Consider the following 15378-nt stretch of genomic DNA (forward strand, 5'->3'; position numbering starts at 1 on the left):
AGTTAAGCTCAATTTGAGGTAGTCTATTCTATTAGTAAATAAATTTCCTTATTTGTTTTAGTATTATTTTCATAACATACCAATTCAGAGAATTTTGATCTGCCTTTTCCACTTTCTTTGCTTTTTTACTTATCAAGTATCTATCATTCTTAGTTAAAGATAGTTGATACAGGTAGCTAACAAACAAAATATCACCTTTGGCTTTTAGTAACTTAAGGTTTCAAAATTCTTTTAATTTTTTCAAGTTTATCTTCTTTGTTTACATTTGTCCCAAATACTTTGAAATGCTATCTATCATCTGCATTTTATATATGTATATGTATTGTGTATCTTTGTCTTTTTAAAGTTTCTGAATTCCTTAATGGTGGCAGTGGTAGTGGTGATGGTGATTTCTACTTCCTTCCTCCTGTCCATCAATATGGTAAGCAGTGATTTCTGGACTTTCCCCCTTTCTCAGAGCTATGGTTCACTGTTTTAAAACCGTTTTTTTTTTTCAAATTTGTCAACTTTATGATGTGTTGATTTCAACTCCCAGCATTCTGGCTGCAGAATGCTGAGAGTTGAAATCGGCACATGTTAAACACTACTTTAAAAGAAACTATACAATAATGTACAATCATACCTTAATAAGAACTTAGCCTTTCCCCCTTCTTATTCAAAGTCAGCTGTTTATTTTCTAAGTATATTACCAGATTTCTTTTCTGGGGACATAAAGAAAGGTCTCTGTGTTCGAAGGCACTTTTCAGATCCCCTTTGCCCCTGGCATGGTAAGAAAGCTCCCATGCCAGCCTCCCACATTTCTGTCAGGATGATTTACATACAAAATGGTTTTAAAGACTCCTCTGTTTCCCAATTCTTCTCCAGACCCAGAAAAGGCAGGGAAGCTTGCTTGGATAAGTTAAACAATAATATTGAGTTGAAAAAAGAGGACTCCTTTGAAATACCTCCAGTTGGAGGTATATTCCAATAATGGAATTTATTCCATTTAATATCGTCTAATCTATGGAAGAGGATTTTCAATGTTAGATGAATGCTGTAGGGAGGCAGTGTCAGAAAAACTACTTTTTCTAAATAATGTTTATCTATACCTGCCTGTGTGTTTAGGGTTGCAACTCAAACCTTTTGAGATATATTAAATAACATCTGTTTCAGCTCAGTTACATTTATTTTGATACTGGATACTAAACTTTGGGTATTATAAGTGAAGATGTGATCCAATTAATTTGTTAGAATTGATGTATAATATATATTTTTATCCTTCATATCAGCAGGCAATCTGGGAATAGCATCTCATATCATAGTGACTATTGAAGCCTCTGACGATGCGCATGGGGTCTTTGAGTTCAGTGCTGAATCCCTCTCTCAAAGTGGAGTGGAGCCTGAAGATGGAAGAGGAACCATCACATTTGAGGTCTACAGTCCCAAATACTACTCTTGCATTTGCATACTTTACTTGTTATAGAAATCCTCCATGGTTATATTCTTTTTTCAAAAATAGGATTTCTTTTGCTGAAAACTAGTTGTCATAATCTCTATTTTCACCCTTCTAATAGGCAGGGATACTTAAGTTTTATGACAGGATATTGGAATACCTTATTTTTTATTCACTTATAGCATTCATGTTAGTGATACTCCAGTAGCATACATATTAGTGATACTCCAGTTCAGTGTCAAGATGCAAGATTGACAGGATAATTATATACAAAGGTCACGAGACAGGGAATTATGAATGTATGGCAGAAAGGTTATAAAAACTGCCTAGGAATCTTGTCTCAAATTTATTTTGCTGATTAAAATTGCAAACATGCATCTGTGTAATATGTAAAGTGGCGTAGGAATCTTTGTCTAGCTAAGTGATTTAGTTATTTGTCTTACATGATACAATAGTGATGAAATATTGCTTTGCTTTTCAGGTTATTAGACATCATGGTGCATTGTCTCAGGTGACATTATATTGGTTCATAGTGCCAAATGATACTGAAGATGTGACTGCCACAAGTGGCAACATAACATTCCACGTGGAGCAAAGAAAAGCAAATTTAACTGTACATATTTTGCCTGATGAAATTCCAGAACTAGACAAGACATTTTCAGTTTATATCATTAATGTTACACATGGGCGGCTTGATGTTCACACAAATGCTACATTGACTATTCTTGCAAATGATGACCCATACGGACTTTTGATTTTCTCTGAAAAAAATAGGCCAATTAAAGTTGAGGAAGCAACCAAGAATGTCACCCTAACAATAGTAAGGTTGAAAGGTCAGTTAGGAGTGGTCAAGGTTACATATAGAACCATGTATGATGAAGATGACTCACTCTATCTGCCATCAAATATTGCAAGGGCAACATTGGGGGAAGATTATCTGCCCATTTCAGGATTTGTAATCCTTCCAGCCAACGAAAGTGAAGCTACACTACACCTCCCTATTCTGGATGATGATGAACCAGAGCAATCTGAATCTGTATTTGTTGAGCTTCTTGGTGCTACTTTGATAGGAGAAGTCAGTCATCAGCCAAGTAAGGCTAACTCTGTCTTTTGTTCAGTAATATTTAAAGCATAACTCAAATTATATTTTCTTTACAGAATTATATTTAGCAACATTATACGTGACTAAAACCACTTTGGTTAAGGTACTGAGCTAGGAATGATCTGTTTTCTAGTCCTGTCTTAGGCACAGAAGCCAGCTGGTTGACTTTGAGCCACTCTTTCTCAGCTCTAGAAAGAAGGCAATAATTCTGAAAAAGTTGCCAACAAAAATGGATGGACTTGTCTATGTAGTCACCAAGAATCAAGATTAACTTCCTCATTTACACATGTTCACACACAACCATGACTATTCTGTGTCTTGGGTTTTTTTTTTTTAACCATGGCAAATCCAATTGTAGAATCTGCTGCTGATTAATGTCAGAGATTCACTTTACTGTAAAACTAAAGCTGACTAGTAGAAACAACTGAATAATAGAGGAAAGTAATAACTGAAGTTATAGCAGAGCAGGTAGACTGTGATGTGCATATCCTCACATTTCCATAACATAGATACCACATTGATAAAGAAATGAAATTCTTTCTATTAGCCATGAAGTGACAAGATCCATGCTGGTATTTTTAGAAATGATGTGGTAATAATCCAATGGAAATAAGCCATAAATATTCCACATTTATCTTCCTCTCTCTGTATATTGTACATTAGTGGTTATTTGGACTATGCAAATAACATTGCTATAATTACTGCAAATCAGAACAAATGTCCTTAGAAAATCATTGCTTACTTTTCCACAACAGTAGATATAAGGTGGTTATTTTATGTATGAAATTCTAGTATATTGTTAAATTGGAAATCCTTCAAATTCTTCTCTATTTTAGTTTCAGATTCTCCTCGCCTTGGATCTACCACTAATACAATTGCTCATATAATTATCAATGCCAATGATGATGCTTTTGGAACATTACAGCTCTCTGCACCAGCTGTCCAAGTACCTGAAAATTATATTGGACCAATAATCAATGTCACAAGGACTGGAGGAATCTTTGCAGATGTTTCGGTGAAATTTAGAGCAGTGCCAATTACAGCAACTGCTGGTAAGAGATGGATTACAATGCAATGGCAAAAATGTACAACAGCTATAAGCAAATGGCAAGAATAGTATCAGAAAGCCTTATATGGAATAAGCCTGCATGTCATAGAATCCTTAAGCAAATTCAAATGTTTCTTTGTTATTTGTTGCCCGTCCAATTCAAACCATATCAATAATAAAATGGAGTTGTATTCATTGGTCTGTTCCCACCACTCATTTTTGCTAACTACATCCATAGATTGAGGCAAAAGATCTGAAATGGCGAGCGCACGTTAAATACATAGTCTTCCTTCTTGATGCCATCCATCTCAATGTGTAGATAAGGCAGGAAGGATATTATAATCCAGTGTAGCCTCTTGTGCCAGGTGACTGAAATGTTTACCTTCCTGCTTCATTCTGATATCTGCTAATATGGCTTTATAATGTAAGATATAAAAAATGTTTCAGCATAGAATAAAAAGAAAAACATACAGCATGGCATACATGGTCTTTTGCTGAATTCAGGTTTACATGATCATTCTGTCATATGTTTTAATTTAAATTTGCTTGTAACCTATTGTGTTAATTAACCTAAGATCATCTTCCAGGTTTTCCAGATATATTGTTCTCATGGTAAAACAAATTAATTTGATGACAAGGCATGCCAGTTTTTGGAAAAAAAATTCAGAGCAGACAATATCAATTATCTATATACACTCTATTTTGGATACCTGTTTTCAGTAGACCATGTGCCCTAACATTATTTCTTCAAAGAAGGTTTGTGTTGTAGCAATATGAAATATAGAATGACTAAAAACATGAATGCATTATTGCAAGCATATTTTGTATTACCTTCTCCAACCTTCCTCGTAGATTCTGCTCATCAGACCTGAATTTCAAATAATATAAAGAAATAGTATCATCATGTTTTTGAATAGGCATCTTTGTTATACACAGGTGAAGACTACAGTATAGCTTCCTCAGATGTTGTCTTACTAGAAGGAGAGACCAGCAAAGCTGTGCCAATTTATATAATTAATGATATTAACCCTGAAACAGAGGAGTCCTTCCTTGTGCAGCTGCTCAATCAGACAACAGGCGGAGCACTACTCGGGAGTCTAACTCAGGCAGTTATAACTGTTGAGGCTTCGGATGATCCATTTGGTTCTTTTGGTAAGGTGGCATTTAAATATTAATAAATTATTAATAAAACCATCTATGAATTCAAGAATATCACAATAAATTTAATTAATGTTTAAATCTACCTTTCATCTCAACAATATTTCTTTTCAAAATATTTTATCTTACAACTGGCCACTTCTTCCTTTTTTGAAAATACTTCCTCAGAAACCGTGATTAAGTATTGTAGATTATTGTCAGTACTCTCACACTGGACTTTACAATTTAAAATTTAAGACTTAAACTAAAGATTACAACCCATGTAATCTTTTTTTCTCTCATGAGAAGTACGGTGACCCCCAGAAAGAAGACTTTAGTCCTTCTCTCTGCGCCCCCTCTCTGCCTCCCTTTCCTAAATCTTAAGGCTGCCTATGTCTCTTGTACACTCTGTAAAATCAGGCTATCCTTTTGTGGTATTATAGAAGATTTTACAAAAGCAAGATGAATACAAATCAAAAGAGAGAGGGGAGGAGCAGACCCTGTTTTTAACCTACTTTTTAGTCTACTTCACAGGGTTCTGGTGAAGCTAAAAGGTTTATATTCTTCCTATTCCCCTCAAGCAATTAGTAATCAAATAAGAATATAAATATTTAAATACAGTGATATTAAGGGCATAGACCATTATTCACTTTTGTTAACCAACAGTTGGAGAAAGATTGAGCTAGCTAGCATTCTGGGCCAGCAGGGAAATTTTGCAATATTTAAGAGTTGGATTAGAAACATTTTATGAACATTTTCATTTTCCTATTCTTCAAGTTTCCATTAAAGAGAGATTATTAAACAAAGACATTTGTAGAAGATTTATCAGTACTGTCTCTACCTTAAAGTCATAATGTTCTGTTCTGTGGACTCTGCTGCCTCTTGCTTGAATGAGGATGAGGCTACTTGGGCAGCAAAAATGCAGGTGCTGCATTTCTGGTGCTGGGTTTCCATTGATTCCCCCACTTTTGCTCTAATGCTGTTGGAGTGGACAATACAAGCTTTGATTGTTAATTTAGGAAGACCTACTCAAAATTATAATATGCAGTAACTTAAAAAATCCACTGATTATTTGCATTTGATTATAAAAATTAAATTTCTAATTAAGATATGTATTAAAAGTATGTAATGAACAGAAACAATAAACTACAGTGAAAAAATTAAAATTTCATATTATTAGTTTTCCAGACCACTAATATAGTTGTCAAAGAACCTGAAGCCAATAGAGTGTTGATAGATCTGCCAGTTATTCGCAATGCTGGAACACTTGGCAATGTGACTATTGAATGGATTGCTACCATTGATGGGCAATTTGCTGCCAGTGATTTGAAAGTCTTCTTAGGCAATATTCAATTTTCCCCTGGGGAAACCATGAAGAACTTGACATTAGAGATTCTGAATGATGATGTTCCAGAAATTGAAGAGGTAAGCTAAGAAATAAGACAAAATGTGAAAAGAAGAATTGTGTGTGTGTGTGTGTATGTGTGTGTGTAAAAGTCTTGTTTGTAAAAATCTTAGGTACAAATATTGGACTTGTGAAAATGCAATACTATGGAACATTGGTGATGATAGTAATAATAATGTTAATAATGCTACAGAAAATGGAAATATCCATTGATTGTGGGGAGAGCAGAAATCCGAGAAAACTTTTTGCTATAGGATAAGATAATTGCTGAATTCTCAGTTCTCGAATGTTGATCTATAGGTCTCTTACCTTCTAGAAAAAAATTTCAAAAACTATACTGAGCTGCTGCAGGGGTGAAAATTGTTTCCTTGTGTACCACTAGAACTTTCTTGATCATAGGCTTGAGAAAATTTTACATTTTAAATTGCTAATACCTTGAATCTCAATAAGAACTTATGTTTTGTTTAGGTATTTTGTGGCCATGTTTAATTTTGGAATCAAACCATGGAGCTAATGATATTTTTCTGCACCATACTAATTGTTTGTCCAAAATACTTTGTAGATTATCAGAGTGGAATTAATTCAGGCTTCCAATGGAGGTACTATTGGACTAGATAGAGTGGCAAATATTGTAATTCCTGCCAATGATAACCCATATGGAACAGTATCCTTTCAAGAAAACATGTATCATATTCAAGAGCCATTGGAGAGAAGTTCAACCGCAAACATAACAGTAAAAAGGAGGTCTGTTTAATACCCTAATACCTTACTAGCTTATGGCTAATAATTACTTTGCTTCTCTGTAACACATTATTTATGGCAATATATTACAATTTACAGCTTAATGTAGAAAACTCTATGTAGATAAGAATGAGACAATTTTGAGTAAACCAACACAAACTCAAAAACCCAAACTGTGGGAAGAGATTCTAAAGTATTTTTTCTTGATCAGTTCCAAAATTGCTTGAGGCATGTACAGATTTTGCTGCAAGGAAGAGAATTCTGCAGCTTATCTAATGAATGTTTCCTCAAAAGCAGTAATTCCTACTGATTGTAATATTATTTTTCAAATAGCATTCATCATATATTAACTTTAATTAAATGTATGTATGTGTGCATATTCCTGATTTGTAGGCATTAAGAGAATAAAATATATTAGATATCTTTTAGATATAAAACATATCTAATATATATTTATATACCTCCCATAGATGTAAAATGAATGCAAAATTATCTGTTAGCATATGAATATATGCTTTATGAATATATATATATGAATTATTTGTGAAGTGTAATATAAGTCTAAGTGCTATTGCTATTTGCGTCCAGATATTTGGCGTAGAACTATGACAACAGGTTGTAATTAGGCAAACCTAACTGAAATACATCAACAGTATCATTACAAAATAATAACTTTTATTTTCTGGTTCTATGTGTCATAAAGATTAAATAAATAAGGGTGGTGTTCTGTGATACTTGCTGTTTTACATATGTGTGTCCAAATATGAATATTGGAAACTCTGACTGTATTCTAAAGTAGGGGAAACATGTTGCCAATGAAGCATTTCAGGGAAGACAGAGCAAATTAATCAGAGGACGCCAATGAATGTAGTTCAGAAGTAAGGACATCAGGGAATGGTCTTGAATGAGATCATAAAAAGGACTTCTAGTCTGAATAAACTTAGAACATATAAGCCTCCACATCTAATTATTTCCCCCCAAAAAATAAATAAATAAAATTGTAAAACCTAGGAAAAATACCCTTCCTTTAATCCCTATTTCTTAGCTTCCCTTTCTGCTTTTTATCCTAAGCATGCAGTGTTTCTCAACCTTGATAATTTTAAGGCATGTGGACTTCAACTCCCAGAATTCCACAGCCAGTATTGCTGGCTGTGGAATTCTGGGAGTTGAAGTCCACATGCCCTAAAATTGTCAAGGTTGAGAAACACTGCGTGAAGTAAGGTTACAATATCCTGTAAAGCATCCTATTTAAAACATAACAATTCAAAGCTATGTTTTGTTTTTATTTTTTTGCATCCCCCATCCCCTCAGATTTAACTATGATAACTATATCACGAAAACTGTTCCCCTCAGATTTAACTATGATAACTATATCACAAAAACTGTTCTTAATTTTGTCATTTATTTAATTTGTAGCGGCGGAAGATTTGGTCAGCTGAAGATATTTTACAGCACTTCAGATATTGATTTCATAACTCTTGCGCAAAAGCAAGGGCTGGATGTATTATGCTATTATGAAGCACCTATACAAGGAATTCCAGATGAGAGTCATGTGACCAGAGTGAATCTTTCACTAGCCAATGATTCTGTGTACACTTGTGCTATTCTTTGTTTGAAAGAGCAGGCCTGCTCAGCTTTTTATTTCTCTGGTATTTCCGAAATTCCATCATGTTTTTGGATGGCATCTTGGAGTAGCTCAATAACCAACAACTCAGGATTCTGGATATACAAGAAAAACCTTACCACCTTAACTGCTATTTTCAGTACACAAGCAATTGCTAATAACGACTACGAGCCTGTTACCAGCCAGTGGGTGATCATGGAAGAAGGAGAAGAATTTGCAAACCTCACAGTCTCCATATTACCTGATGATTTTCCGGAACTGGATGAGAAGTTTGCCATTTCTTTGTTACAAATTATGCTGATAAATGTCACTGCCAGCATTGAAAATCAGCCAGTCATAGGGCAACCAAACACCTCTACAGTTGTAATACTAATGAATGGGGATGCTTTTGGTGTGTTTGTAATTTATAGCATCAGTCCCCATACAACTGAGAATGGTCTTTATGTGGAAGTAGAAGAATGGCCTCAGAATACTGTGCAGTTGATGATACATAGAACAGAAGGTAGTCTGGGACAGGTGATGGTGGAATGGAGCATTAGTGGTGGCACAGCTACCCCAAATCTGGATTTTATAGGTGATGGAGAAGTCCTGATTTTTGCAGAAGGTAAGAAATTTGGAAGAATCCTCTAACTAAAAACTCAATATGCTACTGTCCTGTGCAATCATTGCCATATATCAAGCTTTATAATGATTTACAGGAAAATTGTAAGAAAATACACATGACATCTCACTGAAGGTTATCATCCATAAATTATGGCTTGAATTCCAGCATTTAAAACTCATTAAATATGGGTATTTTATGCCGCTTGAAATGCAGAGTCTTAAAAGGATTTCATACTACCTTTTCCAAAATGACTAAAATTTTAATTATCTTTATAAAAAATATCTCTCTGTGTGTAGACTTGTCGATAAGTGTTCAGTCGTATTAAATAAAAGTTGATTTGTAATTTTGATATGCATTTGAGACAGTTTACAATTAACAATTTAGGTACCAAAAATCTTGCTACCCAGGGAGTGATGTGTACTTGAGTCCTTATAGTAAATGTTTGGATAGTTGAGATATGGGGTGGTATTGCCTGCTTCGAAGGAGATGGCAATGTACCCTTTCCTTTAAAAACCAGCATTGAACCCTAGAGTCATGAACAATTTTTATCCAGTCCCTTACCTTTGGGGAAAATGTTGTGGAGAAGGTAATGTCTTCAGTTTCAACAGGCCCTGGAACAAATGAATTCTATAGATTCCCTTTAATCAGGTTTTAGACTGGGAGGTAATAAGTTTGGGAATAGCACTGATCATGCTTACTGAGGACTTTTGGCAAATCTGGGATGGGTATTGTGTAACCATCCTAGTTCTTCTTGGCTTCTCACTAGTTTTGATGCTAGCAACAATGGTATCCTTCTGGACTGCTAAGGGGATTAGAATTAATGCCATTGTTCTGCAGAGATTTCCCCTCCTTTTTCTGTAGTCAGCTTCAGTTAGTGTTGAAAGAGGGGAGAAGTTGAGTCTTGACACATGGGAGACCTCTGGGCTCTATGCTCTCACCCCTCCTTTTGAACATCTACCTAAGGCCATTGGGTAAGGTCACTGCTGGATTGGAATCAGATATCATTTGTATGCTAATGATATCCAGATGATGCTTTCAAGTTTTGTCTCAGTATCTGGAAGTTACAGTATCTGCATGAAAAGAAACATTCTGAAGCTCAACCCTGACAAGACTGGATATTAGGACCACCAGGTCCTATCTTTACTCTTGTACAGAGTTGTACTTCCATCTTTGGAACCGGTATATAATTTGGATGTCTCTTTGGACTCACTGCACTTGCTTGAGGACACATATCTTCCTTGTGGTCAGAAAGATTTGCACAAATTAATCTCATGAGAAAATTGTAACTGTGAGAGGGATCTCGGAGTCCTAGTGGACAATCACTTAAATATGAGCCAGCAGTGTGCTGCAGCTGCCAAAAAAGCCAACATAGTGCTGGGCTGCATTAACAGAGGGATAGAATCAAGATCACGTGAAGTATTAATACCACTTTACAATGCCTTGGTAAGGCCACACTTGGAATACTGTATCCCGTTTTGGTCATTGCAATGTAAAAAAGATGCTGAGATTCTAGAAAGAGTACAGAGAAGAGCAACAAAGATGATTAGGGGACAGGAGGCTAAAACATATAAGGAACTGTTGCTGGAATTGGGTATGTCTAGTTTAACAAAGAGAAGGACGAGGGGGGACATGATAGCAGTGTTCCAATATCTCAGGGTCTGCCACAAAGAAGAGGGAGTCAAGCTATTCTCCAAGGCGCCTGAAGGCAGGACAAGAAGCAACGAATGGAAACTGATCAAGGAGAGAAGCAACCTTGAACTAAGGAGAAACTTCCTGACAGTTAGAACAATTAACCAATGGAACAACCTGCCTCCAGAAGCGGTGAATGCTCCAACACTGGAAGTTTTTAAGAAGAGACTGGACAGCCATTTGTCCAAAATGGTATAGGGTTTTCTGCCTGAGCAGGGGGTTGGACTCGATGACCTCCAAGGTCCCTTCCAACTTCTTTATTATTATTATTATTATTATTATTATTATTATTATTATTATTATTATTATTATTATTATTATTATTATTATTATTATTATTATTATTATCATAATCTGTATAGGGATGCCCTAGGACCGCTATTCATACAATGGTCACTCATTTTGGATTATAGCAGTGCATTCTACATAGGCTGCCTTAGAAGATAACTCAGAATCTTCAGCTCCTCCAGAATGCAGTGGTAGAGACAGTTATAGGCAAAACATAGCAAGTCTGCTTCATGACTTGGTTTGGTTACCAAGAACCTTCTGCGTATAATTCAAGGTTTGGGTTACTATCTACAAACTTGTTCATACTGTAGTGCCAATGTCAAGGTTCCGACAGACAGAGACAAATAAAGCAGAACTCTGAGGCTTGCAAATTCCTCAAAGAACATGTTTATTAGTTACAAAGTATCGGCACGTCAAAAGTGAAACAAAGTCTGAAGATACACATAACAATTCCCCAATACAAAGTTAAGAAATCCCACCTCTAAAGCTATGCAAGCAACTACGTTCCCCAATACATCTTCTTGGTGGGCTTTTCACGAAACGTCCAGCCTGCAGACTCGGGAGCAGCTGATGACCTAGGTTCCCATGGGACAAAAGAATATTTTGACTAGCCAAGCACCTGGCAATCCCCCCTCCCACCTTTCTATGTGTCAACTGAAAAATGACTACAGCCATGTTCATTTTTAAAGTTGACAGCCTAGTTATCTGAGGGCCTATCTTTCTTCCACAATTTCTGCTCATCCTTTATGATTGGGCAGTGTCAGGATGCTTCTGGTCCTATTGATTAAATGCTTTCTTCTGAAGGGACCGAGGAAGCAGGTTTTCTCTGACATTTTGATCCAAATTTACATTCTGATGCTACCTTGGAAATTCGATCAGGTTTGTCCCCTTCAAAACTCTGCCTAGCCTAAATAAATACCTATTAAAATAAATAAAGTGTTTACAATTTTACCCCCATCCCAGTCCAATTTGTCAAACTGGCATTTTATTTTCAGATATTAAAACAGTTATCTCATTCAACATGTTCTTATATTTGGGAACCTCAATGTGATTTTTTCATATAATTTAAAATAGAAATGAAAACATCACAGTAGAAGAGAGAATAAGACATTGATTTGGTTCATGCTACAATAACCAAGGAAAGAAATACAGGTAGTCCTCATTTAGCAACTGCCTAATTTGACAACTGTCTGTAGTTACGACAATGTTGGAAAAAGTAACTTCACAACCAGTCCTTGAATTTATGATGAAGATCATAAGCCCAGTCGATGTATTTAACTTTGCTGAACAACCAAGTTTTCAATCCCAATTGTGGTAGCTAAATGAGGACAATCTATACTACATTTTAAGATTCCATGTCCATCTATAATGGGGAACAGGGTTTATTTGTTGTCTAAGATTTTGTACATTTTGGATATCTTAACATCCTAATTCTCCAAGACAGTATTTTTTTTTAGCAAAGGAATATTTTTCTACATTCATGGGAGAATTTTAAGAAACATCAATGATTAAGTAAAAAGGAATATAAAGGAACAGTTTTAAATATGCTAAAACTGCTTTGTTTATATGCTTTTATCTAGAAAGTTTCTTTTTTTATCTAAGAGAAATAAGGGTTCTTCTAAACATTGGAATGGTTGCTACAAAACATAAAGTGCTCTAATTTTTCTTATCAGGTGAGACAAAAAAGCCAGTCACTCTGACTATTCTAGACGACTCTGACCCCGAAGATGATGAAAGCATTCAGATTACTTTGACCCACACTGAAGGTGGTAGCCGTATTTTACTCAGTTCAGCCACTGTCACAGTGGTGATTTTGGCCAATGACAACGTAGCAGGAATTCTTAGTTTTCAAACATCCTCAAGATCTGTAATTGCTCATGAAGGTGGGTTCGTCTCCATTTTCACTTCCCTTTCTTTGTGAGCGATTAATCTCTGAGTTTAGGCTTTCTTTCAACTTGATCTAGAAAAAAATTCTATCCCTAGAAATTAATATTATAGAATAATATACAAATTTACAATATGGGAGGAATTGCACAGGAATCTGCTTATTGCCAATTCTCCATATTCTGAAAGACTTGAAAACACATGAATGAGAAAAAGGCTGGAGTTTTTTTATCTGTGATGAAATATACTACATAAATATAAACAGATGAGACTTCAGGATTTGGGATGATATACAATAATAGAAGGGATGGGGAAAAAAATATCTGGATTTAGCCTGTGTTTATATTCTGTTTTGTATACATAACCCTTTTACATGGAAGACCAACAGATCACTTTTGGAAGTCATAATTGATGCAGTGGTGCTCTATGTCTGTCTATTTAGTCCTTTCTCTTCTATCTTAATGATTATAAATAGTTTATGAAAACAAATATAAATTGATAAGTAAAAAGAGCCATCTGTGAGCATGAGAAAATTGCACAAACAATATGATGGTTGACAAGATCTTTGTACTCATAATTGTATTCCTTCCATCTCTCTGGTACAATCATGTCAACATTTGCAACATAAATCAGAACTAATTACACAATAATAGCAATAACTGTATATTATACATTATTTGTGGAGAATGCCATTGTTCAGATTTCTAAAGTTTGGAATCCATTCCTTAGAGACCAGAATACTACTTAGGAATGAATAATATCATTAGGCATGCCAACTGCATTAAGCTAAGTCATTCCAGGGTTGGTCCTTTCCAGCCCTTAGCCTCAGTAAGGTAAGGGACTGCCTCCAACTGTCCCCACCCACCAATTTTTTCCCCATCTCTACCCTTTTGACTGCACAACACCTTTTCTTATGGGTTAGCAAGCATCTCTAGAATTGTGCAGCTCTAGGGCTGCCTGCCATGCACCAGGAAGCCTCAGCTGCCCAGCCCATCCTGGCAAAGACATGCAAGCATTCATTCACTCAGCTGCCTTCTCTCCTATTCTCTGCACCAACTTTTTGTCTTTTCTGCCCCAGTCATTGAAACTGAACTAGAAGCCCCTTTGCTTTCTCCTTTTGAGACTCTTTTTGCTTTACTGCTTGCTTTTTAGACCCAGTTTCTCTAGCAAAGGTTTCCTACTCATGGCTAAAGTTGAGTATACTGTATCTTTGGAAAGATGAACATGAGAAAACTGGTACTAGCAGAATGTATAGCTTTTATAGGTTTATATTCACTATTTATTTATTTATTTATTTATTTATTTATTTATTTATTTATTTATTTATTTATTTATTTATTTATTTATTTATTTATTTATTTATTTATTTATTGGATTTTTACCCCGCCCTTCTCCTTGCGGACTCAGGGCGGCTAACAGCCTGATAAAAAACAAATACAAAAAATACCAAAATACTATCATTAAAACATAATTAAAAGGAAATATTAGATTGGCCTTTGTTATTTTAAAATTATATTTAAAACCCCGCTAAAAATTACCCCTTAGGCCAGTCCTGCTAGTTGAAATAGCCATGTCCTAAGGGCGCGGCGGAAGGAAGGGAGATCCGGGATCACCCAGATCTCTGGGGGTAGTTCGTTCCAGAGGGTGGGAGCTCCCACAGAGAAGGCCCTCCCCCTGGGGGTCGCCAGCCGGCACTGTCTGGCTGACGGCACCCTGAGGAGACCCACTCTGTGGGAGCGTACCGGCCGATGGGAGGTAATCTGAGGCAGAAGGCGGTCTCGGAGATATCCAGGTCCGATGCCATGGAGCGCTTTGAAGGTGATGATCAACACCTTGAAGCGCACCCGGAAAGCCACCGGCAGCCAGTGCAGCTCGCGCAGTAACGGTGTTACATGGGAGCGACGAGTCCCTCCCAACACCGCCCGCGCGGCCGCATTCTGGACTAACTGGAGCCTCCAAGTGCTCCTCAAGGGGAGCCCCATGTAGAGAGCATTGCAGTAGTCCAGGCGGGAGGTGACAAGGGCATGGGTGACTGTGCGCAAGGCGTCCCGGTCCAGAAAAGGCCGCAACTGGTAGATCAGGCATACCTGATAAAACGCCCCCCTGGTCACGGCCGCCAACTGGTCTTCCAGTGTCAGCCGTGAGTCCAGGAGGACCCCCAGATTGCGTACCCTCTCCGAGAGAGCCAAAATTTCGCCCCCTATAGTCAGCGACGGAGTCAGCTTACTATGCCGAGGCGCCGGCAGCCACAGCCACTCGGTCTTGGAAGGGTTGAGCCTGAGTCTGTTCCTCCCCATCCAGACCCTTACGGCCTCCAGGCATCGGGCCATCACGTCAAGGGCATCATTGGGGTGGCCTGGGGTGGAAATGTACAGCTGAGTATCATCAGCGTACTGATGGAAGTCCACCCCAAAGCCACGAATG

At 36.8% G+C, this 15378-nt stretch overlaps 1 protein-coding gene across 1 annotated transcript in view; it reads left to right on the forward strand.

The window, feature by feature from the left end:
* Nucleotides 1-346: 346 nt before the first annotated feature.
* The window catches only part of LOC107294753 (adhesion G-protein coupled receptor V1-like), a gene marked incomplete at its 5' end in the record, with an annotated part of 172964 nt that continues 157932 nt past the window's right edge, over nucleotides 347-15378 (forward strand). The window contains 9 exon segments of the mRNA XM_015824010.1: nucleotides 347-421; nucleotides 1272-1411; nucleotides 1914-2523; nucleotides 3371-3586; nucleotides 4519-4734; nucleotides 5900-6144; nucleotides 6687-6868; nucleotides 8282-9093; nucleotides 12744-12953. Of these exon segments, the coding sequence (XP_015679496.1) occupies nucleotides 347-421; nucleotides 1272-1411; nucleotides 1914-2523; nucleotides 3371-3586; nucleotides 4519-4734; nucleotides 5900-6144; nucleotides 6687-6868; nucleotides 8282-9093; nucleotides 12744-12953 (2706 nt within the window).

The sequence above is a fragment of the Protobothrops mucrosquamatus genome, unplaced genomic scaffold (assembly GCF_001527695.2).
Source record: "Protobothrops mucrosquamatus isolate PMUCROS unplaced genomic scaffold, P.Mucros_1.0 scaffold2076, whole genome shotgun sequence".
In the NCBI taxonomy this organism is placed as follows: Eukaryota; Metazoa; Chordata; class Lepidosauria; order Squamata; family Viperidae; genus Protobothrops; species Protobothrops mucrosquamatus.